Source organism: Arachis hypogaea, chromosome 1 (assembly GCF_003086295.3).
Source record: "Arachis hypogaea cultivar Tifrunner chromosome 1, arahy.Tifrunner.gnm2.J5K5, whole genome shotgun sequence".
Lineage (NCBI taxonomy): Eukaryota > Viridiplantae > Streptophyta > Magnoliopsida > Fabales > Fabaceae > Arachis > Arachis hypogaea.
Genome location: NC_092036.1, coordinates 1,029,457 through 1,056,765, shown reverse-complemented (window position 1 = coordinate 1,056,765; position 27,309 = coordinate 1,029,457). Strand labels below are relative to the sequence as shown.

Here is a 27,309-nt window from a genome sequence, read left to right as displayed (position 1 = left end):
ATTATTTCTAATATCCGGATGGTTATTCTGAATAGTATAAATGATATTCATTTGTTAATTTATATAACCTATTGTATATATTGTACAAATATTTTATTAACTCTCTAACGATACTCTTAGTATTATTATTATTATTTTTTTAAATTAGGCTAAGTAGTGTTCATAAAATCTCACTTTTTACATGTACAACATATAATAGATCCCAATATATATATAGTAGAGGAAACAAACAAATCAATGTGTTGTCGTCATTGATCTAGCAGCCTCATCATATATATAATAAATATATATTGGGATCTAGCAGCCTCATCTACGCCATACTGTCGTACGACTAGCGACTAATATTAATAAAAAAGGAGTGTTACAAACAGCAACTTTTGTATTAGGAACAATAATTTTTATGATTTGTAATTATTAAGTAGCTATTAATAATGATTTTAATAGTATAAAATTTTATTCAATAATATAAAATTATTCATTTTTTTTGTTAATTATATACTGTTCAAAATTTAATAAAATTGTTAGTTCTTAAATTTTTTCTTAATAAAATGTTGAAGCAAAGAATTAATTAGAAGAGCCCAAGCCTTTGCCATGTATATAAATAACCTCAAACCAAATTAAACCTCAGCGAAAAACACATCAATCAAGTAACTAAGTTAGTTAATTTGGAGAAGAAATATGGCTAGAGTGGGAACGTGCATTGTACTATCACTGTGCCTAATAATGGTAACCATGGCAATGGGTGAGCAATGTGGCTACCAAGTCGGCGGCGCGTATTGTGCAAACAGCCTCTGCTGTAGTAAGTATGGGTGGTGTGGCACTACTTACGACTATTGCTCACCGGATGCCGGTTGCCAGAGCAATTGTTGGGGCGGTTCTACACCCACTCCTACACCTCCAACCCCCACTCCCGGAACACCTGTCCGCGCCACCTATCATTACTATTTGCCAGAGCAAAACGGATGGGATTTGATGGCCGTCAGTGCATACTGCTCCACCTACGACGCCAATAAGCCTCTTTCGTGGCGGAGCAAGTACGGATGGACAGCTTTTTGCGGCCCAGTTAGCCCCGGATTTCCTGCTGCCTGTGGAAGGTGCATCTTGGTAAGTAGGCTGTTAGAATTTATTATTTTTTCTTATAGCTTAATTATTAGTTTAATTTCTTTAGTCTAAATTTTGTAAGGTTGAAATTCAGGTGCATAAACTTAGTTGATAATTGAAAATAAGTAGATGAAAATTTAGTCAAATAAGTTAAATAATTTAAATGCTCTCAACTATATTAATTTTATGTAAAGTTAATTGCGTGTGAGTTTTTACTTTTTTTTAATTAATTTAATAATTTAACAACATATTTAATTTTTTTATACTTAAAAATAATAAATTTTAATGGTCTTGTAGACTGTAGTATTCTTCTTACAATTATATATAATTATGCTAGGTTGTATATTAAAATTAATCACCAATGTTAAATATATATTAAAATATAAAATATAAATTAAAAAAATTAATTATATATATTTATACACAAATATATAATAGATAAGTATATTTTTTTATATCCATAATAATCTCATTTTAGTTTTTATATGTTGGAACATTTTACCATTTATTATTGAGTATGAAAAAAGATTAGAAACTCACTTTTTTTTTCGTCTAATAATTAGTTGATATTTTTCTTTTCTTTTAAAATTTTCTATTCTTCTTTGTGAAAGATGATTAGATGAAGAACAATTGAAGAGTTGTAATGCGTAGAGAAAAGAAAAACTAAACTGATATTTTTATTAATGCGTGATATACACAAAGAAGACTCTGTTTTATATAGCAGACATATATTAGGAAGACTATGTCCAGGTGCAATAGATTTCACTTGAAGTTAATAACTGAGAAATGTTAGATGATTTAATTGATTTGATTAAATTTTTATTTAACGATTCTCAATTATCAACTTCACGTGAAATCGACTCCAGTTAAGTTTCCACCGTAAGAAAAAGAAAACCAAGATTATAACTAATTCTGCTTCTTTAATCAATTCTTGATCAAATTCAGTAGTGTTTCACACTCTTTCAACCTTTGATTATCTACTATTTTGTAATTTATTGTCGGTTAAAAAAATAGTTAATTTTCTAGCAAAAACGGTTGTTATTGTTATATTATAGGAAACATTAAGAAACTAACATTTTTAATAAAAAAACAGAGTAAAATATATTAACTCCAATAGAAAATAAATATAAAAAAAAATGTTATTCACCTACCTAACATTTTTATTATTATTATTGTTGTTGCGGTTGCTGCTACATGTTTCAAGGTTACAGTTCATTGTCTAAAAGAAAAGTGTGGTTTGGAATATTTATGCAGGTGACTAATTCAGCAACAAAAGCATCCGAAATAGTGAGGATTGTGGATCAATGCAGCAATGGAGGGTTGGATTTGGACGTTGGAGTGTTCAACAGAATTGACACCGATGGCAGAGGATACCAGCAGGGCCATCTCGATGTCACTTACTCCTTTGTCGATTGTGGGGATTCCCTTTTCGACCCTAAAATCTCTCTACCCTTATCTGCTTAATTAATTAATCTAATTTGTATTTTGTGTATGAGAAATAAGTGCCATGGCTTAGTCTTTGCCGTGAGTTACACGACGGCACGTGCTCAACTACTTATGGATTTTGTTATCCAATTTATCTAGAGTTTAATTACCTCCTTCCTTCCAATAATCACTTTTGGTTTTATTAATAGTACCGGTTATGTTATATTGTTAATACTTAATACTCCTATTTGCATTTCAGCTAATATAGAAACATGGAAGAAACGCCAAAAGGAAATTAGAAACTCTAATAAGAGGCTAAAGCGATGTATCTAGTGATGAATCATATTTTATATGAATGTCAGCGACACATAGACTATGTTTGATGAGAAGGAAGAAAATAAAAAAGAGAAAAATAAAAAAAAAGAAAGAGAAAGGAAAGAAGTTGAATAAATTTTTATTTTTTTTATATATGTTTTAAGGAAAAGAAAATGAAAAAAATAAATGATATATAATTATGAAAAATAATTTTATTTTTATATATTTTAAATTGTATTAAAAAAAGATAATATTAGAATATTAATACTAAATATATTTTCTTTCAATTTTCTATCTAATGTTTAAAGAAAAAAAATTTCAATGAGTCTCATTAATTTTTTTTATACTATTCACTTTTTTTTTACGTTTTTACTTAACTAAACAATAAAAAGTAACTATTTTTTTTTAATTTTTTATCTTTTTTCTTTTTCTCATTTTTTGTTGGAACTGTCTGTCTGCTGTTTTGTTTCAGGTTCATAGTGAATGAAATTAGGATATTTATCAAACATTAAGAGCCCCAAAAACACAAATAAACTGAAATTAGTACATTGGGTGAATCGAAAAAGTTCATATACCAATATAGCAGAGAGATAATTTAAAAAAAATGTTATTTAGTTTTAGAAATACCTAAACTCTTTGACATAACAGAATAAATTGACTATTCAATAAACAAAAAAGTAACTATTTAATAAAGAGTTTCAGAAAGCTAATATCAATAAAGACTAACACCAATAAGAAATTAACCCTCCTATAACTTCAGTGAACCGAAATTTGTCTATACATGAATGAAAATTTATGTTAATAAAAATTGAAACTCTTATAATTCTCTCTGGGATAATTCCTATCCAGTGCATTGTAAAGGCTGGAACTTGACTGAATCGTTGATCTGCCGTTTAAAAGGTTCAACTGCAAAAGAGAAAATAAATCGTATATTAGCAAAATGTACAAATGAATTTTTTCCCAATAAAAAACAAATCAATTTTACCTCGCTTGGAGCTGGTTTTTTCTTTTTCTTCATGGCGTTTGAGATCTTTTTTTAGGTTTGATCCCAATCTGTTCTTGGGCCGGCCTCTTGATCTGACACATGGCGGGCTTTCAAGGTCATTCACGTCACTCAACGTCGCCTCTTCGTGGGATAACGAACTTTTTCCTTTGCTTCTCTTTTGATATTCTTGCATCTTGGCGATGACATTGTCAAAGGCCCGGTGCAGAATTTCGTTAGCTCCTCGGACTCTGATGTAAATTCGCAGATGTTGTGCGATCAAAACACCAAACCGTCTAATCTCTTGCTTCTTGGATCCAGTAGAGACTCGTCTTGGCTGCTCTTGATGTGTGTATGCCTCCTATTTATGTTCTTGCTCCGACGCTCTAGTATGTATTTCGGTGCCACGTTATCTACTCGCTTGAAACTTAAGACGCTCAGAAAATGGCGGCACAGTATGCCCCTTGACTCGAACAGTAGGCACTGGCACTTTACCTCTCGTGATACTGTGTCGTAGGTGACAAAAAACTTGTTGAATGTGGAGTTAGAAACCTGTTCTACGACTTCGTATACTGTGAAACCTAAGGTGAAATTCACTGATCTTGTGATGCAGTACACCTTTCCTCTGAATTATCCTTGAACTTTTCTGAACTTTTTGTGGGTATAGACATGTTGAAACTGGGCCTCTATTGCTAATTTTGTTGAGCACGGTATCACGGTGTGAAAATCTGCAGCGTCGAATTTTCTCTCTCTTTGCTTTCTACTTACTAGGCAATTGTCGTATTGTTTCACGAATTGACTCGAGGAGCCGTTGTGTGTGATGAACTTGTTGAAAAATGCGTGCATGCTCTCGCTTCTTTGTGTGCTTCTCATTCCGTCTCAAAAGCGGTGATCTAGGTAAACTGGAATCCATATATGGCGTTCTTCGTATAGCTCTGCATAATGAACTGAAAACATGAGTTGGGATAGACCGAAATATGTGCACGTTTTAACTAAAAAGTAACAGTTACCTAAAAGCCACTTGTTGCTTCCGAGGCCGTACTTTGTGAGAAAATCGTTCCAATTTTTGTCGAATGCGTCATTTGTGAACAAGTTCCAAACCACGTGGCTAATCTCTTGTTCGATTTCTTCGTGTCGCTTGTAGCCGTTTAGTTTGTTTGGGATCTTCTTCATGATGTGCCAGATGCACCACCGGTCAATTGTTGTTGGCATGCACATCTCGATGGCCCTTTACATCGATGCGCCTTGGTCGGTGAGAATGCATTTTGGTGCCTTCCTTCCCATGCAACGGAGCCAACACTCGAATAGCCATTTGAATGATTGGATGTCTTCGTTTTTCATTAGGGCGCATCTGAGAAGTGTCGACTGACCGTGATGATTCACGCCCACAAAAGAACCAAAAACTAGATTGTATCTGCATAAAATAAATGGACACTCTCACAAAGTGATGAACCGAAATGTGTGGATTTGGTGAACGTAAAGACTTAATTTGGGTGAACCGAATACCTGTTTGTGTTGTAGGTAGTGTCAAATAAAACCACATCTCTGAAGTACTCGCATGCAGCCTTGCTTCTTGTGTCGGCCTAGAATGCATTTTTGATGGAGTTTCCCCAGCCTATTGCACATAAAACTCATAAAGCAGGATTGAAAATGGTAAAAGACTTGACCGTTGCTCGAAGATTTATAATGCAAAAGCTAATTATTGACATGCTGAACGTTGTTGATTGGTAAGTTTTGCTTGGTTTGATTCCGCCTTCTTTGTTGGTTTCGATGGTGCGACGCACGAACATGTTTAGCTTCTTGTGTTATTTGAGCATCTCTTCTCGGTCTGGATAGCAAGGGTGTGAGTGATTCAGAACAACTTTAGAAATTGTCCAGAGACCGACGTCTTTTAATATGTGTATGTAGATCTTGGCTGGACAGTTTATGCCGATTGAGGAATTTGTCTTCATAGTAAGAGATATCTTAGATTTCCACCTCCCCTCTTTGCTGTATAAGATTAGTTGATTCTTAAACCGAACATGTTATTATGATGAAACAATTGTATAGAACTAAAATGAATGAAATATTATCCATTATATAAATTCAAGTTCAAACAACTTTCTACATAATGAACCGAACACATCATTATGGTGAAATAATTGTATAGTACTAAATGAATGGAATATTATCCATTATATAAAATCAAATTCAAACAGCTTTCTGCAAAATGAACCGAACACGTTATTATGGTGAAACAATTGTATAGTACTAAATGAACAGAACATTATCCATTATATAAAATCAAATTCAAAACACTTGTGCCTACAATTTAGAAATTATAATTCAATTCAATTCAGAACACCTGCATCCATTCAATTCAAATAATAATTATATTCTATTAAATTCGATTTAAAATTGAATAATCAAAACATTGTCCGCTTGATTCGTTTCAGAAGAATAATCCAAATCGCTCTCATTCAACTGATTTGAGATTGAATCATTTATTATTTTGATTGAGAAGTGCAGATCGAAAAAAACAAAGAAGATAAATACAACGTAAACAAATCGAAAATACGATGTTACCTTGTGTAAGTTATTTTTTGGGGTTCGACCATTGCCCGTAACGATGTTGTCCATTGAAGTTCAAACCGTTGCCAAGGTTTTACAATAAACTCTTATTGTATGTTTCTTTTGTTTTAGTTCTTGTCTCATAATTGTTTAGCATAATGTTGGAAAATCTAGCATTTTAATTCCCTAATTTAGGATCAATATAAATCAAAGAATTACTGAATTACATATTCGCATAAAACTATAAAAATTCAATTGCGGAATTGAAAATCAGACTATGATTTGTATGGGCTTTAAGAATTTAGGGATTAAAACATGATTTGCCCAAATTACCCTTACACATCTAATAACTTCTTCCCTGCAAGCAAAGCCGTGCCGTCGCCACCGTCGCCGCCGGCCAGTTGTTTTCCGCCGACACCACTGTTGCTCACATTCTGTTTCATGGTTTTTCCCCCTCTCTCTGTGTCTATGACTCTCGATAAGAATTCAAGTCAATTCTAATTCCAAACACACTCTATATGTTATATGATTGTATGATGAGATCCATCATTAATGCTAGAACTCATATGCCTACGGTTTATTTCCAGAAAAAAAAAAAATACAGGAACCAACTTTGAATAGTTAATATTAACTAACTCTTTCTTTTTTTATTGTAAAATTATTTTTTTTAATTTTTGTTTTGGAAAATTTAGGGTTTAGGATTTAGATTTAGAATAAACTAAAAAGTTAACTGATGTTGCTTGGCTCCCTTGTTGAATTCTTATTTGAATTGGTTTATTTTGCTCCAATGCTACCAATTCATGAAGGCACTAAGTAAGAAGCCAACAGAATATACTAATTGTTATTTAATTTTTCTGATTTTGTCGTGTTCTTTTATTCCACCAATTTTTAATCTTTGGGATTGAATTCCTAAAATGGAATTTCATAATTTCATTCTTGGTTACTTCTTTTTGCCATCTGATTTATAGCATGTAGATGATTTTCAGTTATCTGTTATTCTGTTAAGGGACATACATATATGGTGCTTTTTGGAAGTTTTACACCATTGTATATGTATATTGAAGTTGTTCTTTTAGGAAATGTAGATTTCAATATACACATGCCATTCAGTTTAAAACCTCAAAATTCAATACATGCACATATAGGTTTACGTTCAGTATCTTATACTAATGACTAAGTATACTAAATCAACATTGTCCTAATATTACCATTGATTGAATAGGGGTGAGATGGGAAGTTATCAATCATAGAAAGCGCTGTGCATTATATATCCTACTGCTGATTACAGGAAAGTATTATGGAAGGTGCAAGACCAACTTTTATGTTTCAAGAACCACCTAATTGCCCTGAAAATAGTGAACAAGTTAAATTGGAAGTTAGTCTACAGAATTGTTCATTTCTCCAGACAGAAGGTCCTCGGATAGAGAGGCTAGCCAAAGTACAGCAGTCTATGTGTGAACTCCTTCCTAATTCAGATTGCCAATGCCGCGGAGCTAGTGACAGTCAAGTGGAAGACCGAAAGGAATCCGATAGTTTCTGTGATAGTATTGATGATGAGATAAACGAACCTTGGTTAACCTCTGAGATTTCTGTCTCTGTTGTGGATACAAATGCAAGTGAATCGCCAATTAATGGTAAGGAAGAAGATTTCTTATTTTCCGAACCCACTTGGCTCAAGGGAGATGAATCTGTGGCAGTGTGGGTCAAGGTAACCATATGAATCTGCGGCAGTGCTTAATTTGTAGCCATTGCAAAATTTTGCTTACTCTTCTTTTGATAGGTTTCCTAATGATTGCTTGTGATCTGATTGCATTGAGAGAAGTAAATAATGACTACTTATTGTGATGTAGTTTTTTTAATGTTGTCATTTTTTTTATTGAGTAACTTAGAGGGAATTTACTGTTAAGAAACTATGAAAAATAAAATTACATGGTGTGCTAATTTTGTATTTTTTTTATGTCTGTATCTTCTTAAGTGGAGAGGAAAGTGGCAAGCTGGTATCCGATGTGCGAGGGCTGATTGGCCATTATCAACCTTGAGAGCAAAACCAACTCATGACCGGAAGAAATATTTTGTCATGTTTTTCCCGCATACAAAGAATTATTCCTGGGCTGATACGCTGCTTGTTCGATCAATCAATGAGTTTCCCCAGCCTATTGCACATAAAACTCATAAAGCAGGATTGAAAATGGTAAAAGACTTGACCGTTGCTCGAAGATTTATAATGCAAAAGCTAACTATTGACATGCTGAACGTTGTTGATCAGCTTCATCCCAATGTATGTGATCATGTGGTGATGGTGCTATATCCTCTTCTCCATTTTCTATTCTTGTATTCTCAGGTTTTTTTTCCTTAATTTTTTAATTTTATTTTACTGGAGGCTTTTACTACACACGCAGGCTTTGATAGAAGCTGCTTGTCATTTGATGTTCTGGAAGGAATTTGCTATGGAGGCTTCTCGTTGCTCTCTCTATTCTGATTTTGGCGGAATGCTTCCAAAGCTGCAAAATGTAAATTCCAATTCCATATGATGTTTTATTGGAATATAGCGTAGCAGGAATCTCCAAAACAATGTTCACCATGAGGCTTATGGGTGGCCCCCTCTATTAAATCCTCTTCCTTTTTAGGTTACAAAATCTTCTCTTACCATAAATTATATTGTTCCAATGTTTGTTTCTCTGGGTAAGATATTGGTTCTAGTTATGGAATGTGACTTGCAGTCTCCAGTTTCCTATAAGCACATTTCCAATTACTTTCTTCTTTGCATGGTATGTCATGTATTTCAAGATAGCCATTGTGAAACATATTTGTATACATGATTTTCAAGGGGGAGGGGGCAAGAGATGATTTGGTAGCTCTTTTTAATTCAGTTCTGTTTCTTTTTCAAATTTCGCATCACCTAGTTGGAAAAACATATATTTTCTGTATTTTGCAATTCCTCAAAGGTAAGTAACATAAGATTTGATTGAAATGAACAACCAACCCTTCTGTGAAGTAGAATTCATGCTTTGTGGAATCCGTAGTTATTTCAATGAAGCTATATTCAAGTTTTAACATTTCATAATTTCCAGTATTTCCAATTTCCTTAAAGAAGTACAAATATCTGGTTGTCCATTAAATTTTGTTGATAACTTTCTCAATTACAGCAACTTTTTCTTTTGCAGAGCATATTACAACAATACTTAAATGCTGCGTGGATGCAACATTCTTTCCACTCTTGGGTTGGACGATGTCAAAATGCAAAAAGTGCTGAATCAGTAGAGTTGCTGAAGGAGGTACTCTATAATTTTGTCGCTTAATTTGTGTTTCTAGAACTAGGACTGTGCATTTAATCCAAGAGTGTGGATAAGGGTTGCGTGAGCTATCCTTTGGGTTGAAAATGAAGTGTTTTTGTTATTCTGGAACATCATTCATCCATTGATCAACTTTCCTATGATTTAATATATATCATATTCTAAATTATGTACAAGCTATTACATTTAGACCAGTTTGCCTAAAAGCTTAGGGAAAAGGCTCAAGATGGATTTTATATTTCTTTTCTATCAGCTTAAGTTGGAGTCTTTTGCGCCAAGCAGAGGCAATTTACATGCCCACTTTACCATGTACTAAATTCCTGTTTTGTTTAGAAGGGTGGAGTTACAAACTACAAAGATATATCCAATAAGTCATAAAAGCTTTGATATCATAACAAAGACTATCCCTAAAAGCTCAAGTGATTAGGTGAAGGCCTAAGGCCTAAGGGTTAATGCTTGATTCATGGATCAGTAGAGTAAGGCAATCTTGTATTAGGGTGAAAACAAATTGAGTAGTGAGTGAGCATCCATTCCCAAGCAGTGTCCAAAATATATTTGGGTGTAATCTCATAAACCAATTCCTTTTTGGATAAAAAAATTATATTGTTTGTGCACTCATGCTGTTTTGTACAGAAAAACATTATTATAAATACTTGATGTCAGTAAGTCATTTATTTTTATTTATAGTTCATTATAAGATTAAATAATAAAAAGCATTTCTTATAGAGTATACATCTCTCTGTAAGGGAGATCCATGGAAGTTAGCACTTAGCAGCTACCAATTTTCTGTTAAGGTGATTATGATCTTCTATGATTCCCTGCGGGAAAACGTGTGGTCAACTTGTTTAATTTTGTTGAAAAACTATCTTTTGATTGACTAAGGCATTCTTCCATTGAAACAAATACATAGCTCATGCAATCACTTTTCTAGTAATACATTTTGATGATGGAGAACATTACTAATCTCATGCTTTTATAATCTGGTGCTCAGACTGAAAACAAGTCAAATTTGTAACGTTGTATTGAACATTTACCAAAAGTTTTGCTTATGTGGTGGGTGATCTATTTCTTGTTCTCTTATTCAGGAGTTGTTTGATTCTATTTTGTGGAGTGATATCAACCCTCAATCGAATGCACTTCTGCAGTCAACATTGGGTTTTGAGTGGAAAACATGGAAGCATGATGTAATGAAATGGTTTTCCCCATTTCATTCTTTATCTGGTAGCAAGAACACAAAGCATCTGACCTCTGACAATCTGTATCAACAGAGCCTTCACATCGATAGAAAACGGGCTAAACTTGAAGTTCGACGTGCAGAAACACATGCTTCACTAATGGAAACTAAGGGTTCAATTCCTTCAGTTACACTTGAGACTGACCCAGGTGTCTTTAATAACCAGAACACATTGAGTACATTAGCAACTGAGACTTCTAAAAAGGAATGTGCAAGGGAGGTACCTATAGCGACAACCGAATCGCGAAGTAATTTGGCCAGTAAATGGAACGAGATCATAGTTGAGGCTGTAGGTTCAGAGATCCTGCATACCAATGGACTGGGATCAACTCCTACAAATGAAATGGCTATTCAAAAATATGTAGAGCCTGTAACTAAGAATCCGCAATGCATAGTTTATATTGAAGCCAAGGGAAGACAGTGTGTGAGATCAGCAATTGATAATGATGTATATTGTTGCGTGCATTCTCGTTTTCTGGGCATCTTAGCAAAAGCTGAAAAACATGTTTCAGTTGATACACCAATGTGTGAAGGTAGAACTGCTGTTGGTACTAGATGTAAGCATCATGCTGTTCCTGCATCTTCATTCTGCAAGAAACACCAACCTCATGATGAGACCGCAAATTTTACACACAATACACGGAAAAGAAATCATGAAAACTATATTGCTTCAGAGGGCATGTTTTGCAAAGACATTGTATTGGCAAATGTCGAAGGTCCATTGGAAGTAGACCCCATATCAACCATTGGTGGTTATTCCTTTCGTGGAGGTTTGTTAAATGAGAATCCCACGCATTCTGACAATAATCATAATGCAATGGAGGCAGTTAACTGTGTAGGCTTTCCTCCCTTTGATGAAAAAGATCCTTGTTCCGAAGCTCCAAAATGGCATTTCTTGTACTGTGAAAAGCACCTTCCAAGTTGGCTTAACCGGGCAAGACATGGAAAGAGTAGGATAATATCAAAAGAAGTGTTTGAAGAGCTCTTGAGGAGTTGCTACTCATGGGAACAAAAGGTACATTTGCATAAAGCTTGTGAGCTTTTTTACAGGCTCTTCAAAAGCATTTTGTCGCAAAAAAGCTCTGTTCCTAAGGAAGTTCAGCTGCAGTGTGCTTTGACCGAAGCCTCTAAAGATGCAAGTGTTGGAAAATTCTTCACAAAGTTGGTTCATAGTCAAAAGGAGAACATCAAGTCGATTTGGGGATTCAAGGATGATGTGGATGTATCCTCACTCATAGAAGATTCATCTCTTTTCCTTACCACAAGTAATGACAGCTCTGGAAATGAAAATGCCATCAAGTGTAAGATATGCTATGCTGAATATCCTGATGACCAAACACTTAGTAACCATTGGATGGAGAATCATAAAAAGGAAGCACAGTGGTTGTTTAGAGGTTATGCTTGTGCCATTTGTTTGGATTCCTTTACTAACAAGAAACTACTGGAAACCCACGTTCAGGAGAGACATCATGTGCAGTTCGTTGAGCAGTGCTTGCTTCTCCAATGTATTCCCTGTGGTTTTCATTTTGGTAATATGGAAGAATTATGGCTGCATGTTCTAACTGTTCACCCTGTTGAGTTTAAGTCATCCAAAGCTCCAAGTCAACAGTCTTTCTCTACAGGCGAGCACTCTAGTGAAAAACTTGAATATGGAATTTCAGCTCCCTTGGAGAATATGTCTGAGAATCCAGGTGGTTTTCGGAAGTTTACTTGCAGGTTTTGTGGGTTGAAATTTGATCTTCTACCTGACCTTGGTCGCCATCATCAAGCTGCTCATATGGGTCACAGTGCAGCAAGTGGCCGCCCTCCAAAGAGGGGAGTTCGCTATCATGAGTATAGATTGAAATCTGGAATACTTAGCCGTCCTAAATTTCGAAAGAGTTTGGCGGCAGCATCATATATGATCAGAAGTAAGGCAACTGCTAATTTAAAGAGACGCATTGAGGCGACAAAGTCCCTTGGCATGGAGGAAATAACAATACAACCTCATTTAACTGAGACAGATAATTTTGGTAGATTGGCAGAACATCAATGTTCCACAGTCGCAAAGATTTTATTTTCCGAGAGTCGGATGACTAAACCTCGGCCTAACAATCTTGATATTTTATCAATTGCTCGCTCTGCTTGCTGCAAAGACAGTCTTAAGGCCTCACTAGAGGAGAAATATGGAATTTTGCGTGAAAGGGTCTATTTGAAGGCAGCAAAACTTTGCAGTGACTATGACATTGTAGTGAACTGGCACCAGGATGGGTTTATTTGTCCTAGAGGCTGTAAGGTATCAAAGGATCAAGTGTCACTTTCTCCCTTAGCATCTCTTTCTAATACGTTTGTAAGGAAAAACTCTATAATTTTGTCAGATCCTGAAAGTGATGAGTTCGAGGTGGATGAGTCTCACTACATCATCAATTCAAACCATTTAAAGTTTGGATCCCTGCAAAAGGCTGTTGTATTATGCGATGACATAAGCTTTGGGAAAGAATCAATTCCGATGATCTGTGTAGTTGACCAAAATCTTCTAAGTTCACTTCGAAATGGATCCAACGAGCAAGATCAGCCTTGGGAGAGCTTTACCTATATTTCAAAGCCAATTCTTGATCGATCCCTTTGTCTTGATTCTGTGGTAGTTATGTCTTAATTTTTATTTCTATTAAATCCTAATTGAATGGGAGTGAACTTCTATATTTATCTCATGTTATTTATCTGTTGGTATACAAATAAGTTGTTGGAAATTGTGTTTATCTAAGGCACTGTTAAATTTAGTATTGTTTAATAGCTTAGCTGTCAAAGCGTCTATATAGTTTATATAGTTATGTTATTAAGCATTATCCGATTTATTGGTTTCAGTGTTCTTCACCCTGCGTTTTTAATTTGCAGAGTCTGCAACTGGGATGCTCTTGTTCATATCCCACCTGCTTTCCTGAATCTTGTGATCACGTCTACCTTTTTAATAATGACTATGATGATGCAAAAGACATTTCAGGGAAACCATTGCGTGGCAGGTTCCCATACGATGAGAATGGTCGAATCATATTAGAGGTACATTTGCTTCATAAGTTGTGAACAGTGATTATTTGATGCTAAATATTAAGCATTGCTTGATGCTTACCACCAGTATATGAGTACATGGAAAAATGCTGAATGCATTATCTTTTCTTGTTTCTGAATGCATGATGGGAAACCATATCAACCTGCAGGAAGGTTACCTTGTATATGAGTGTAATCAAATGTGCAGATGCAAAAGATCATGTCCAAATAGAATACTGCCGAATGGAGTACGGGTTAAATTGGAAGTCTTTAAAACAGAGAAAAAGGTGGTCACTGCTCTTCTTTTGATAAATTTAAAATGATTCGAATGGCTTGTTACATTGACTCCGTCAATTTGGTTTGCAGGGATGGGCAGTAAGGGCTGGTGAGGCTATCTTGCGTGGCACATTTGTGTGTGAGTATATTGGAGAGGTTATAGATGAGTGTGAGGCACAAAACAGACGCAAGAGGTTTAAATTTCTTCATGTGTAGTTTCTTTTAAACCAGTTGATGTTTCTTCTATTTTGCTGACTTGGTCTATCTCGATTGCCAGATACGGCAAAGAGCATTGTAGTTATTTCTTTAATGTTGATGCTCGTGTCAATGACATGAGTAGATTGATTGAAGGACAAGCCAGATATGTTATTGATGCTACTAGATATGGAAATTTATCCAGGTTCATCAATAACAGGTGAGCATTTAGTACAGGAGGCATACTATAGTTTCTCTGTTAATGCAAAATAACACAGCACATGATTTTCTTTTTTGTCTCCTTTCTTTTGGGCCATGATGATAAGAACTACATCTTGTCTCTCAAGAAATGGTGATTTTGATATGTGATGAATGAACAAAAGATATTATTACTAGAAACTTTTTGTTTCAGTCCAATTTTGATTGCTAAAATGTGTGTTGGTTTGTTCTCACAATTTTTTGTTACTGCAGTTGCTCACCCAATCTTGTGAATTACCAAGTTCTTGTAGAGAGCATGGATTGTGAGCGTGCACATATTGGTCTTTATGCGAGTCGAGATGTGAGTACTCTTCTATAATTGGCTGTGCCCTTGAGATATTCAAACATTTTTCTTGATTTGGTATTCCAATTGAAGACTGAGATGTTGCAAAAAATGATTTTCATAGAAGGTTGAAGGTCAGCGCTGTCCATTAGATTGCTTCCATCACTAAAAAATTGAAAGTGAAAGAAAAAAGAAAAACAGACAAATTTCATACCCCTTGGAAAATTCTTGGGGATTCTAATTCATGCTTGTGTTACAAAAATATTATGTACACATAAAAAAGGCACCATATGTTTATGTAGAAATACATGTGTTGTTTAACTCGTTTTCAATGTGTATTTTATATTTTAATATGTATTTTATATGACCGGCTAATTTTTGGTGTACACGTAGCATGATTGCTTGTTCTATTGGGAAAGGTGGACATTACTCTTCTGGCAACCTTAATTGTATGACATTACACTAAATTTTGATTTTGCTTTGCGTCTTGCTTGCAGATTGCTTTGGGTGAAGAACTAACATATAATTATAATTATGAGCTAGTGCCTGGAGAAGGGTGTCCTTGCCTTTGTGGTTCTTTGACGTGCCGAGGACGGCTTTACTAGAACTCTTAACTCCGCACTGCCGCCAACCCCCCAAAAATATTTCCAAATAGCCTTGTCTGGGAAGAAATAATTAGCTTTACTTTACAATATTCAGCAGTTTTGCAGTCTCCAGTTTCTCCTTCCATCAGTTGATAGGTCAAGTCATTTATGTTTTGGTAGCTTCAAGCACTCTGCTCTATTGTGGATTCTCTTTAAAAATCTCCATTTTTTTGAAATGACCAACAAGAAATAAATGCCTCTAGTTAAAAGTTGTATTGATTGACAATTGTTGTTGCTACACCAAAACTTTCTTCTTTTTATTTTTTATTTTTTTTTTCCTTTTTTATTATCGCTGACTACCTTGGATTGTATTCATGAATGTAAATATGCCTAACTTATTGCCTCTCTTTAACTAATTTAGAATCTTGTTTGAAAATTGTGTCCTTTGTTGATAAATCTTTCTTTCATGCATGGAAGTGTTCATTGAATTTATCTTTATGTTTTGGCTAAAGAAGCGCCCAAATACACAGAACACAAAGGGTGTTTCTTTCTTTAAGGACCTATAAATCAACTGCTACAATTCTTCGGGGATTTATTGGGCACATTTTCTCTTAAGGACCTAAGTCTACTGTAAAATTTTCTCAAGGACTTGTTTAACACTTCTTTTTCTTCAAGAATTTACAAACACAAAAGAATGACATAAGCTTGTGTCCTAACTAGAACTTATTCATTTCTCCTTTTAGGACCAAAAAGAAGATCAGGGGTAACATGTAGCTAAAGCCCACTAAGATCAGCATCCCTGCACTTCATGGTTGCACTTAATTAATTGATGATAACTGATAATGAGAATAAACTACCATTTTGATTTTATGAAAGATTCAAGTTTTTATAAAATGACTCAAAAGAAATCTCAACTCGATAAAAGTGTATCTTTCTTTTCATGAGTGACAAACGGCTTATATTCCTTTGTTTTTTGTTTTTTAAATTTTTTTTTGAAAAGAATCATAAAAAAAAATTATTTAGCATAAAGTGAATTTAATTTTGATGCATTGAATGTAAAACAACTTTATAGGTGCATTCAATAACGTAACGTCACGTCATTAAAAATAATTTATTTTTATTGATCGTGTGAATAGTCATCCAAAAAGACGGATGCGATTACACTATGTAAAACATTTTACACTATCAGTGCATTAAAATTAAATTCGCATAAAATTATCAAATTATCAAATTTAGAAGATAGAAATATCTCTATTCTAAATAGGCTTGCAAAAAAAAAATAGTAAAAATCAGGTATCTAAAGTCGTCTTTGAGTATGTCTCCCTATATTTTGGTGTATTTTGTCAAACTGTGATCATGTTTTGGGAGTCAAAATATTATTTCTTCCTTTTGAGCGTAACTTTTTCAAAAATTAATTTTTTAATGACCAAAATAGTAGTTTATTCGTAATAATATTAAAAAAAAAAAACTCCTAAAATCTCACCATATTTTACCATATTAGAGAATTCCTTCACCCTAGTCTGAACTTTGAATGCTTCCATTTGCAAGATCATCGACATGACAACTAATATGCTTCCAATTTTCTCCCTAACAACTCTCTCAGTTAGATCCAGTGACCAAAACCCCGCTATTCCATATACAACATCTTCCAGAACAACTTTGAGATATAACAAAATCCCAGAGCATAGAGTAATTATGCCAATTTTCCTTCTCAGTTTGGTTGAGACAACGCCGTTTGCCAAATTAACGATGCAAGCACATGAATATAGAGGAAACCAAAAATACCAATCTATGGCCAGAAGAAAAAAATGAGTTTATAAACTAGATTTTGTTGACAATAGATATAAATGAAATAAAATAAAAATTAAGAATTAGATGTATTAAATTTACCAGGATCATTTAATTGAACAGATGCAGAGTATGCAAAAAGAATGGCCATTAGCAGGGAACACAAACTGAACAAACTTGTAGTTGCCGATGTTGCCATTCTCTTCTCCTTTGCTATTCTCTTGCCTGTAGTTTATTATCAATGTCAAGAAACCGCTCGGACAGAAAACGTTATAAGAAGTCAACTTCTAATAACGGTGTGCAGGGCTTTTAATTGTTCTCCAAAATTGGTGGCTGAATTATTTTTTAATCAAATTTATCATTTAGGTTGTGTTTAGAAGCGACACTGAAATTAAAGATAAAAATTAGAAAGTTAATACTCAATTTGATCTCTGAAAATTAATCCTTAAAATTATAATTAACTCAATTCGGTCTCCAAAATTTATAATAATAATTCACGTTAGTTCCTAAGCTAATTTGCATAAATGGTGTGTTGATTTTACACATTAACTGATAGGAATAAAACACATAATCCTACTTGCAACAATTAGAGGAACAACAATATCCACTCACAACAAGTATTAACACCAGCACAATAATACCAAATAGTAGCGGAAAAATCACATAAACCAGAAATTAGAAACAAGTTAACACACCAAAATTTTTAACGTGGAAAACCTCCTCAATGAGAGAAGTAAAAACCACGAGTCACCAAGACTAAGATATAATTTTACTATGATGAAAAATAGGATACAAGAGAGTCACAAATTACTGCACCATACAACAAGCCAAACAACCCAAGCTTCAAAGCTTACAAAACAAGAACAAGAAGATGAAAATACCACAAAAACAGAGCTGCTGTGCGTGGCCAATATCTCCAGCTACAGGCATTGAATCGAAGATCTGAATGGGGAAATCAAAGAACCAGATGTGTAGAACACACTGTCCAAATTTGAGCTCGATCCAACGGTTAACGAATTTGCAGCGGCCAATTTGTGTATGTGCGAAAATAACTTTCTCTCTTCTTTTCTCTCTAGTGTTTGCCTGTTTGGTGTTCTCCTTTCAAAAATGATCTCTCTCTCTCAACCCTTACCTCAGCCACTTCAACTATTCATGGGTTTGGATACTAACATTTGGGCTTTTTCTCCACATAGGAAGGGAGCCCAAAAGCCCAGGTGTCAATTTCCACCTCAGAAAATGCAGCCCCACAAGTGAAATACCTTAAAGGTTTTCCTTTACCCATCTTCCAATCAAAGCCAATATCAGGTGTAATAAAAAAACCATGAGCAGAAAGGTCTATTCTCTCTGCAAAGCACACAACAGCTAGCTGAAAACAATAAGAGCAAGAAAATGTTCAGAAGATATCTTTCAAGCACAAGCCACCTTGTAACCGTACAATAATTGTTGACAATACCTATACAGATACATATTAAGAAGAATTTAAATATAGATGTTACTTTGTTTATTAGAAATTTTAAACAGTTTCAATAGGATCTTGTGAACTATTTATTTTGTTTATTAGAAATGTTAAACTTGCCATGCCAGCATTGACATAACATTTATGTGAAAATAAAATTTCCATAAATGCAGTTAATCAATGTGCTTAGTCCTTTATTCTGAATGAATCATGCTGAAGCAAAATCTGTACCTCAGCAAATGAGTTGAAGTTGTTCCGTGAAGCAACAGGTTCCATGCGTACCTTTATTTGCTCACATGCATCTAAAACCGCTGCTCCATACATATCAGAACGGCAGCTTCTGCCGTTGGAGAAGAATTAGGAACCTGATTTTGTAGCAAGCATGAGTTGAATCAGAAACAATACTTCTAGACACAAGAAAGAATAATCCAAATGAACCAAGAAAAGAACCTCAGGATATTATATTCAACATGTTTATCAACAGAAAGGTTGCAAAAAAATCTACACAAATTTGCCAGGACTTTAGTTGCTATCGTCTGAAATTAGTTAAACCCTCTAATAGAGTTAACTTACTACCTTGTCAGTACTTGTATCTGATATGAACACAGAACTTAGGGGAATGTTGAAGGCTTATGCAGCAATCTGAGCAACTTTTGTATGCAAACCTTGCCCCATTTCTACACCCTCATGGGTAACTAAAACAGTTCCATCTGTATAGACATGAACCAGAGCACCTGCCTACAGTAATTAACATATTAATTTAATCATCATCACTAATTTGATAATGCAATGCTATCATAAATAACATAGGAATATAAAGGAAAGTAATGGTTTTAAAGAAAATCATAGGGAACCACAAAATGCGATCAATTTTATTACTCCCCCGAATTCGTTCAACTTTAGTTGAGATCAATCCCCCCCCCCCCCCCCTTCTTCTTCCCTCTCCTCTTCTTTGCAGCTTTTCTAGTACCATGATTGTAGATGGTAATTACCTGGTTCATAAGCTTTGTTGTAAAGTATATGCCAAACTTAGTTGGAACCATAGCAATGGCACGCTTCTTCCAGCGGTTATGACTATTGAATAAGTCAACTTGTTCACGTACCTTCACAAAGTCACAGGATAACTTGAGTTCATTCCACAGCTGATGTAGTGTACAGTGCTCAAGTTGCTGGCCGTAATGTGAAATATATCCTGCTTGCTGAAAATTAATTTGCTGGAAAGAAACTTATGTAGTAAAATTGACAGTAAAAATCCAACATCAAGTGAGGAAATGAGGAATGCACAAACCCACCCATTAGAGAATAAACCAAAATAGTTTGGGATTGAAAATTAATAAGTTATGCATATGTCCTAAATCAATTACACGTATGTCCTGAATAAGTGTATTTTTACCAATTTGGAAGATATAAATAGTGCAATTGAAAAATCATGGTAAATAGTGCAATTAAAAAATCAAGGACGAAATTGGAGCACTTCATGAATCTTAAGACCACTTTGAGGTTTTGACACATACTTTTTGGGGGTATAAAATTAGTTTTGTTTTCTCGTAGATAAATTTATCAACATTTTAAATTTTTATGAAAAAATGATAGTTTACTCTCAAAACAAATTAATATTATGTTTCCTAAGAATTTATCAAATTAGAAAAAGAAAAAATACATGACAAAAAATAGTATTAACATCTTTTTCTTTTCCTTTTTATCTCTAATACGAAGGACTGAATCTGATCTAAAAGCACAAACACCTGTCAGCCATTCTTAAACTAGTCTAAGTAACTTTAATGATTTATAGGTATAACGATCAAATTATGCACAATAACGTAAGGGATAATTGTTTGAGTCATGAAAATCCTAATATTTTTTAACCTAACCGCCAAGTTATAATGACAAGATCACGTTAAAATGACATACATAATGAATTGAAAGAAAATATTTTAATTAAAATAGTGAACCCTATTCTGATGTCATTTTATGCAGAATCTAAGTCACCATATTTTCCAATATTCAGAATAACCCATCGATAGCGAGAACGCACAACTAGGGGTGGCAAGTGGGGAAGCCCGCCCCGCCCCGCCCCGCCAGAAGCCCGTCCCTTTGGCGGGTTGGCTCGTCCCGCCCCACCTAGTGAAGCGGTCCTAGAATCCCACCCCGCCCCGCCTAACTATGGGCTGGCGGGTTGGCGAGCTAAGCCCGCTAAAACTCCTCTTTTTTTCTTTTTTTTTTACTATTAACTACTACATAATATATATAATTTCATAATCATATTAATAAATTTATAATTTCTAAAAATATAAAAAATTATGTTTTTTATATTCATAAACATTAAAATCTTTGTAATTATAAATATCTAATAAACATAATTATAAACCAAGTTTTTATCCAAAACATAAGTATAAATATTCTCTCCAAAACAAAATAAACATAATTTAAAACATAATTATAAATATTGTCTCCAAAGTAACATAAACATAATTCAAATCACTCAATTTTTATCTTCATACTCTTGTAGGTTAGGTTGAGGGAAGTTAGGTTTTGGCTAAAAAATTGTAAAAGTACCCCCTCACCAAAAAATACTAAGCCCGGCGGGGAAGCCCGCCCCACCCCTCCAAAGCTCACGATTTAAGCGGTGCGGGTTAGGCGGGCTTTTTCTATTTGGTGGTCCCAGTTTTTCAACCCGGCCCGCCTTTTTTGGCGGATTACGCGGGCCAGCCAGGCGGGTTTAAGCCCGTTTGTCACCCCTACGCACAACCAAAAGAATTCGTGCAGTTAAAGACGGGTTTTGGGAAACATTGGAAACCAACCACTGCAGTATAGTGTGTCTTAGGTTGACTACAAAGGTTCAACCATAACTTCTAACTAATAGCAAACAGAGTACAGCCAAAAGAAAAAGGGTTCTTTATCCCTGTCCATGCTTCTCAAGCTCTCATAAATATCTATCGATAGAGGGCATATATGGTACCATAAATATAGTCAGGACGTTGAAGGAAATTCTTATACAACAAATCGGTAGGTAACATATCTGCCTGCAGTCTCACTTGGCCGGATTATCTTAACAACTTGTCCACGCTTCAATCCATAATATCTTGCAACAGGATCAGTAACTTGAATCCTAGGAAGCTGAGGAAAACCCCATCACAAATATTAGGGTTGAAGTAACATGTTAGTATGTTGTAAGATTTGTAGTACAATTCTAGAATTAAATTTATAAGTCAAAATTAAACATACTTGAGTTTCTTTCACAGTATATCTCTCAATCAAAGTTTTCTTCTCTGCATCAGTAAGTACTTGATGCTCAGGGACAAGAACATGTTCTTTTATGTTGATCAGCAATTCTGCTTCCTGCATCAATAGGTTTCTTCCAAATTGTAATTGACAGAGAAACAACCATATTTCTAGCAGCAAAACTAACATAACACAAGGAAATGAAAATAAAGAAAATTTTAACCATTGAAAGGATAACCCAAAGAAATAAATATTAATACACTATTTCCTTTGCACATATATCTATTGGTGAATATTTCCAATCACCAAAAAAAAGGTAAAAGAATACGGGTAAATGTGAAGCATAAACAGCTCCCACCATTATGAATTGTATTAATTATCTCTAAGCTTGCAAGACTAAACACAAGGACAATAGTCTCTGACTCCCTATAAAATCCTGTTGTTTATTAATTAGTATGTTCTAAATTCAACACCAAAACTAACAAATTTTATTTTTATAAATGTAGTTTGGATTAGTGATTTCAGGAGAAGTGGAATAGAGTCCAAGGGATTTAATTGGTTTTCATTGTTTGGTTCGACAAAATGAAATAGAGAGGCATTGTTAGTAATAAAATATCAGAGAAGATTCCATCCTACTCCATCAAACTTTCAATTCTGTTTTCTCAATTTGGGGTTAGTGATGGAACCATATTTTATAAAGAAAAAGAGAATGGAATGTTGGAAATTATTTTAATTAATATTGGGTTTCTATGGATTGTGGGTTATTTTGTTGCTAAAATTGGTTGAAGATAGCTTCAATTCTTGAACCATCATGCGTTATTAAACTTGGGCTCAATAGTCAATAGTGAATACTAGGGTATAATAGTCCAATTGATGAAAACTAGGTCTTTGATGAAACTAAGTTACTATACATTTATCTTATAATCAAATCCCACTTCCACCCTCAATCTCTTCACATATGAATACCCTAAACCCTAACTCATTTCATTCCATTTCTTTAAGCTTACTACACTCTCCTAATACTTACAATCAATGGAAATTGAATCTCCATAGATGTTTCGAGCTATTGTAGAAATTGAATATATGACTCAAGAGGTACCTTATAAACTTTATAAACTTATAGGAAAAGACAGACCTGGAAAACCTCCAAGTGAAATTTTTGAGAAACTTCACTGATACAAGTGCGGGCAAATGGTGTTAAATTCTGTTGACAAACCAAGATAGCCCTGAAAACATTCTCGGAGTTCATTCGATTGGTGTAAGTCTTCAAGGTCTTGACACCAACCTTAGCTTCTTCGGGGAAGAAGACATAGATCTGGTCAGAAGAATTATCCTTCTTGGATTTGTTGATGACAAGGTCTTCCCTCTTCATGTTCTCGCCATATTTTCTTCTAAATTCTTCTCTACTCATCTTGATCTCGAAGTCCCCAACAAGGTAATCCCTGTCCCTCAGCATCTGCATCACCGTCTTCCTAATTCTATAGAGCCTGTTGATTTCCTCTTCCGACAGAACCATCCTTCTTTTTCTTTCTCTATTCACCAGAAACCAAACAAACAACAAAATATAGGGCATATTATAATGTGAACAAATAGCAGATTGATTCGGAAGACATGCACGTTTACGAGATAAGAAAAAATTCGCACTTCAAAATTAGGATTCTGAGAACAAAACACACAATAAATAATAAAGGGTTAAAAGGGTTGGAAGAAAGGTGATACTCGCAGAGATTTTCTTCACACAGAGTAGCAGCTGCCTGTCTTCTGCATTTGAAGGAAAGGATTTATAAAAACGTGTACACGGGCCAGGCCAGGCCAGACCAGGTATATACATAGTTATCAGAATTGAACTGGTAATTGACCCGATCGTGGTTCAACCAGTGGGTCACGGATTCATCCGATTAACCCGGTCATAATAAAATAAAAATATAAAATTATAAAAATAAAATTAAAATTAAAAGTTAACAATACATGTCTTCATAAACATATTAATGAAAAACAAATATCAATTTTTAGACATAACTGATGATGCAAAAATTAATAATGAATTAGTCATTAATACAAAATACTTTCTCAATTTAAATAATCAAGAGAGAACAAAATTCATTTGATGATGCTTGTTCTTGAGAACAAACAGAAAAATTCATCTCAGCAATAACTTTCAACAACAAATTCAACTCTAATGATTTTCAACAACAAAAATTTGTTAACTGATTATTTCAAAAAGACAAACAAATTCAAAGTTCAATGATAATAATCAGTAACAAATTCAACTTTCATGATTTTTAGCAAAAAAAATAATCTATTTAAAATATAAAAGTTAAGCAGTTCAATACACGAGGCACAGAACAGTATTCCCCCCAATTTAGCATCATCGGTGGTGACGACACGTTGCAGCAAAGAACAGTGTTCCCTCCGGTGCACCGAAGCGGGGATTTTCCCGCACAATTCCATTCTCAAAATCAAATTGCTCTCTTCCCTTTTATTTTTGGTGACTGAAAATTAAAAAACAACAAAAGAAAAGAAACTTAATTTTTTTCTTCATCTCACCACCCCCGCCACCCCCCCATCCTCTGATCCTCCTCTTCCTTCTCATTTTTCTCTTCATGTCACCAACTGGAAATTGTGTTTCAAGTCACCAAGATCGGCTGGGCAGTCCCGTTCATCAGAATAGAGCTGGAAGTTGCAAATGTGGCAGCAAGGAAAAGCCTTGTGTCAAAGGAGAAAGAACTGAGTGAACCCAGATAAAGAAGAAGTTTTAGCAGCAGAGACTATAGCACAAGATGAAGAGAGCAGCGGACGGTATCCCAGCAACCAGTAGGGTCGAGATTGTAGCTGAAGATTTGAAGTTTATCTTAAAAGTCAGACTAAATGGGAAAGGAAATTTCGGAAGTCCAGAGAAGTAGGGCGACCCAGAGATGGAGGAAGCACAATGGGGAAGAACGTGCCACCGCAGCAATAAACAGAGATTGGAGAAGTGTTGGAATCTGCTACACGTCATGCGCTTGAAAGCAGGAAAAGATCCTTGCATACTTCTTCTTCTTCCTCCAAATGCATACTGTTTCTACTGTTAATTATTTATTCCAAAGTGGGATTAACACTATTTGGCTTCAGGTTTAAATACTTTGTGTTCTTTTGAAGGTTCTGAGAACCGGACCGATCATCGAACCGTTCTAGTCATTAGTTTACTAGTTTATTGGTTCAATCGGTCCAACCGGTGGTTCAACCGGAAAAACCGTTTTAGAATAAAATAATAAATAAATTATAAATAAACATCCTAAAATACAATTATAGTCTAATATAAATCTTAAAATATCTTTGAAATTTAAAACACTACATAAAATATCATCAACCAAATCTATATGATCTTATCAAAATACAAACTCAAAAATTAAATAGTAAGAAACCATATCTAAATATTAAATCCCAACATCATGATTTATCAATAATCAAAATCCGCAAGAACTTGTTGCAAATTTGCTTCGGTGGATTAGGATTAAGATTTGCAGCATCATTCGAAATTAATAAAAGTTTTATTAATTAAAACAAAACTAAAGACCAGCCACGGCACAATGAAAAATCAAAAAAATTATCAACATGACCATATCTAAATTCTGCCACCAACATTCAGCAACAAACAAAGCCAGCAGTAATTAGGAGCCAGCAACTACAAATCAAAGTAAAACCAACTACAAATCAAAGCAAAACCAGCAACTACAAAACAAAGAAGTATCCATAACCAGATACGAAATTAAAGACTAGCCACAGCACATTGAAAAATCAAAAAATTATCAACATGACCATATCTAAATTCTGCCACCAACATTCAGCAACAAACAAAGAAATAAAAACAGCAGGACATTCAGCAGAAAAACACCATTACCAACAGCATTCAGCAACAAAAATTATCATTCAGCAACAAACAGGGCATTCAACAACAAAAATTAGAACCTTGTGACCGACTATTATTCGAACTAGGTGGATTAGGATTAGCAGAATCATTTGAATTAGTAGGATTGGCAGATGAATTATTACTCAAATAGGCATTATCAACAACTGCTGCTTGACTAATACTTTCATCCATAACTAAAATCAATAAATCATAATCCAAATTAAAAACAGCAACAGAACGGCTAGAAATCCAATAATCATCCATAAGACCTTAGAACAGAATCAGTAACAAATCCATTACTCAATTTCAGAATCAGTAACAAATCAGTAACAAAAGCACATATTAGAACAGAATCAGTAATATATCAGAAATCAATCACTAACTTCAAAGTTCAGATTCACAAATTCCTAATTTCAGAAATTGCATATTTGAATAATTTGAAATTTCATGAGTTCAGACCACTAACCTTGACGGAGAAAAATTATAAAAGCTAGAAATTATAAAACCAATCAGAAATATGGTTAAAGCATTTCATCAAACATGTTGAGTGCGGTAAAATTAAAACGAAATAAGAGAATCCAAAGCTTAATTTCAATGTGATAGAGAATGCAGAATGCAGACCGAATAACAAAGAAGAAGAATTGAAGAACCAAACTTCAAGCCAAGACCCAAGAAGAATTGAAGAAATATGAAACAAAAATTGAAGAAGAAGTTCAGAGAAGATGAAGACAAGGAACCACTCACCTGGGTTCGAGAGGCCAGCGAAGACGAAGAGGACCTGGGGACGGCGGCGGCGCTGACGACCTGGGAACCGCGACGAGGACGGAGGGCTAGGGTACTGGGTACGGGGTTCCTCTTCCTTGGCTTCAGAGGGCTAGGGTTCACGAGCGACTGAACGAGTGAGATGAGAGGAATGAACGGGGGAAGAGGTGGTTCACGAACGAGTGGATCGGGTTTTTTTTTTTTTTTTTAAATAAACTAAAAAACGGCCTCGTTTTAGAGGAATCGGCCGGTTCTTGGTCGATTTAACGGCTATTTATCGGTTTTTAACACAGCGGTTATTGAAGGAGAATCGAATCGCTTTTATCATCGGTTTTCGGATAAACCGATTTGACCGACCGATCCGATTTTCAAAACCTTGACTTCTTCCTCGTTTTGAGAGCTTTTATGTACATTTTGTTGCTCAAGAGTTGTCTGTTGGAATTTTGAAATGAAAATGCTGCAGCTGCAAGTGCCAATTCTCTGGAATGGACGCACAATGGTTGTATGGAATGATCTAAATATTTTTAAATTTTTAATGAATTAGAAATTTTAATTCCCTTTTTAAAGAAAAATTCCATAAATTATTAATAAGGACGTTATTTAGTAGAATTCTTATCTTAATGTAAATTATTTAAAGCACAATTAATTGATAATATACTTAATGATGACAAG

At 34.6% G+C, this 27,309-nt stretch overlaps 4 protein-coding genes across 16 annotated transcripts; 2 read left to right on the top strand and 2 right to left on the bottom strand.

Annotated features, from left to right (window-relative positions):
- Positions 1 to 558: 558 nt before the first annotated feature.
- On the top strand, positions 559 to 2,758 carry LOC112789143 (barwin). The gene is made up of 2 exons (XM_025830916.3): positions 559 to 1,104; positions 2,356 to 2,758. The coding sequence occupies exons 1-2, from the start codon at positions 679 to 681 to the stop codon at positions 2,563 to 2,565; spliced, it is 636 nt and encodes a 211-aa protein (XP_025686701.1). The 5' UTR covers positions 559 to 678; the 3' UTR covers positions 2,566 to 2,758.
- A 3,617-nt stretch (positions 2,759 to 6,375) lies between these two features.
- On the top strand, positions 6,376 to 15,956 carry LOC112789085 (histone-lysine N-methyltransferase SUVR5). 7 transcript variants are annotated; one of them, XM_025830856.3, is made up of 12 exons: positions 6,376 to 6,464; positions 7,596 to 8,081; positions 8,349 to 8,651; positions 8,773 to 8,883; positions 9,538 to 9,648; positions 10,752 to 13,520; positions 13,775 to 13,936; positions 14,095 to 14,211; positions 14,291 to 14,394; positions 14,478 to 14,615; positions 14,867 to 14,954; positions 15,434 to 15,956. In XM_025830856.3, the coding sequence occupies exons 2-12, from the start codon at positions 7,671 to 7,673 to the stop codon at positions 15,539 to 15,541; spliced, it is 4,422 nt and encodes a 1,473-aa protein (XP_025686641.1). In that variant the 5' UTR covers positions 6,376 to 6,464; positions 7,596 to 7,670; the 3' UTR covers positions 15,542 to 15,956. The 7 variants fall into 7 exon arrangements, 5 of the variants coding, with proteins under 5 accessions (XP_025686641.1, XP_025686635.1, XP_072090734.1 ...); XR_011880697.1 differs by having other exon boundaries at positions 6,434 to 6,817; positions 14,291 to 14,339; XM_025830850.3 differs by lacking the exon at positions 6,376 to 6,464 and adding an exon at positions 6,472 to 6,817.
- A 41-nt stretch (positions 15,957 to 15,997) lies between these two features.
- LOC112789124 (uncharacterized) lies at positions 15,998 to 19,920 on the bottom strand. Of its 5 annotated transcripts, none has more exons than XM_025830904.3 (7): positions 19,757 to 19,920; positions 19,341 to 19,502; positions 18,996 to 19,129; positions 18,190 to 18,674; positions 17,411 to 17,533; positions 17,004 to 17,309; positions 15,998 to 16,324 (listed from the first exon to the last, which is right to left on the bottom strand). In XM_025830904.3, the coding sequence occupies exons 4-7, from the start codon at positions 18,236 to 18,238 to the stop codon at positions 16,311 to 16,313; spliced, it is 492 nt and encodes a 163-aa protein (XP_025686689.1). In that variant the 5' UTR covers positions 18,239 to 18,674; positions 18,996 to 19,129; positions 19,341 to 19,502; positions 19,757 to 19,920; the 3' UTR covers positions 15,998 to 16,310. The 5 variants fall into 5 exon arrangements, with proteins under 5 accessions (XP_025686689.1, XP_025686673.1, XP_072090748.1 ...); XM_025830888.3 differs by having other exon boundaries at positions 15,998 to 16,319; XM_072234647.1 differs by having other exon boundaries at positions 17,014 to 17,309.
- A 1,621-nt stretch (positions 19,921 to 21,541) lies between these two features.
- On the bottom strand, positions 21,542 to 26,826 carry LOC112789107 (DNA-directed RNA polymerases II and IV subunit 5A). 3 transcript variants are annotated; one of them, XM_072234642.1, is made up of 5 exons: positions 26,620 to 26,804; positions 23,710 to 23,747; positions 23,122 to 23,518; positions 21,990 to 22,103; positions 21,542 to 21,881 (listed from the first exon to the last, which is right to left on the bottom strand). In XM_072234642.1, exons 3-5 carry the CDS (start codon positions 23,500 to 23,502, stop codon positions 21,756 to 21,758), a joined length of 621 nt encoding a protein of 206 aa, XP_072090743.1. In that variant the 5' UTR covers positions 23,503 to 23,518; positions 23,710 to 23,747; positions 26,620 to 26,804; the 3' UTR covers positions 21,542 to 21,755. The 3 variants fall into 3 exon arrangements, with proteins under 3 accessions (XP_072090743.1, XP_072090742.1, XP_025686656.1); XM_072234641.1 differs by having other exon boundaries at positions 23,706 to 23,747; positions 26,620 to 26,781; XM_025830871.3 differs by lacking the exon at positions 23,710 to 23,747 and having other exon boundaries at positions 26,620 to 26,826.
- Between the last annotated feature and the right edge of the window lie 483 nt (positions 26,827 to 27,309).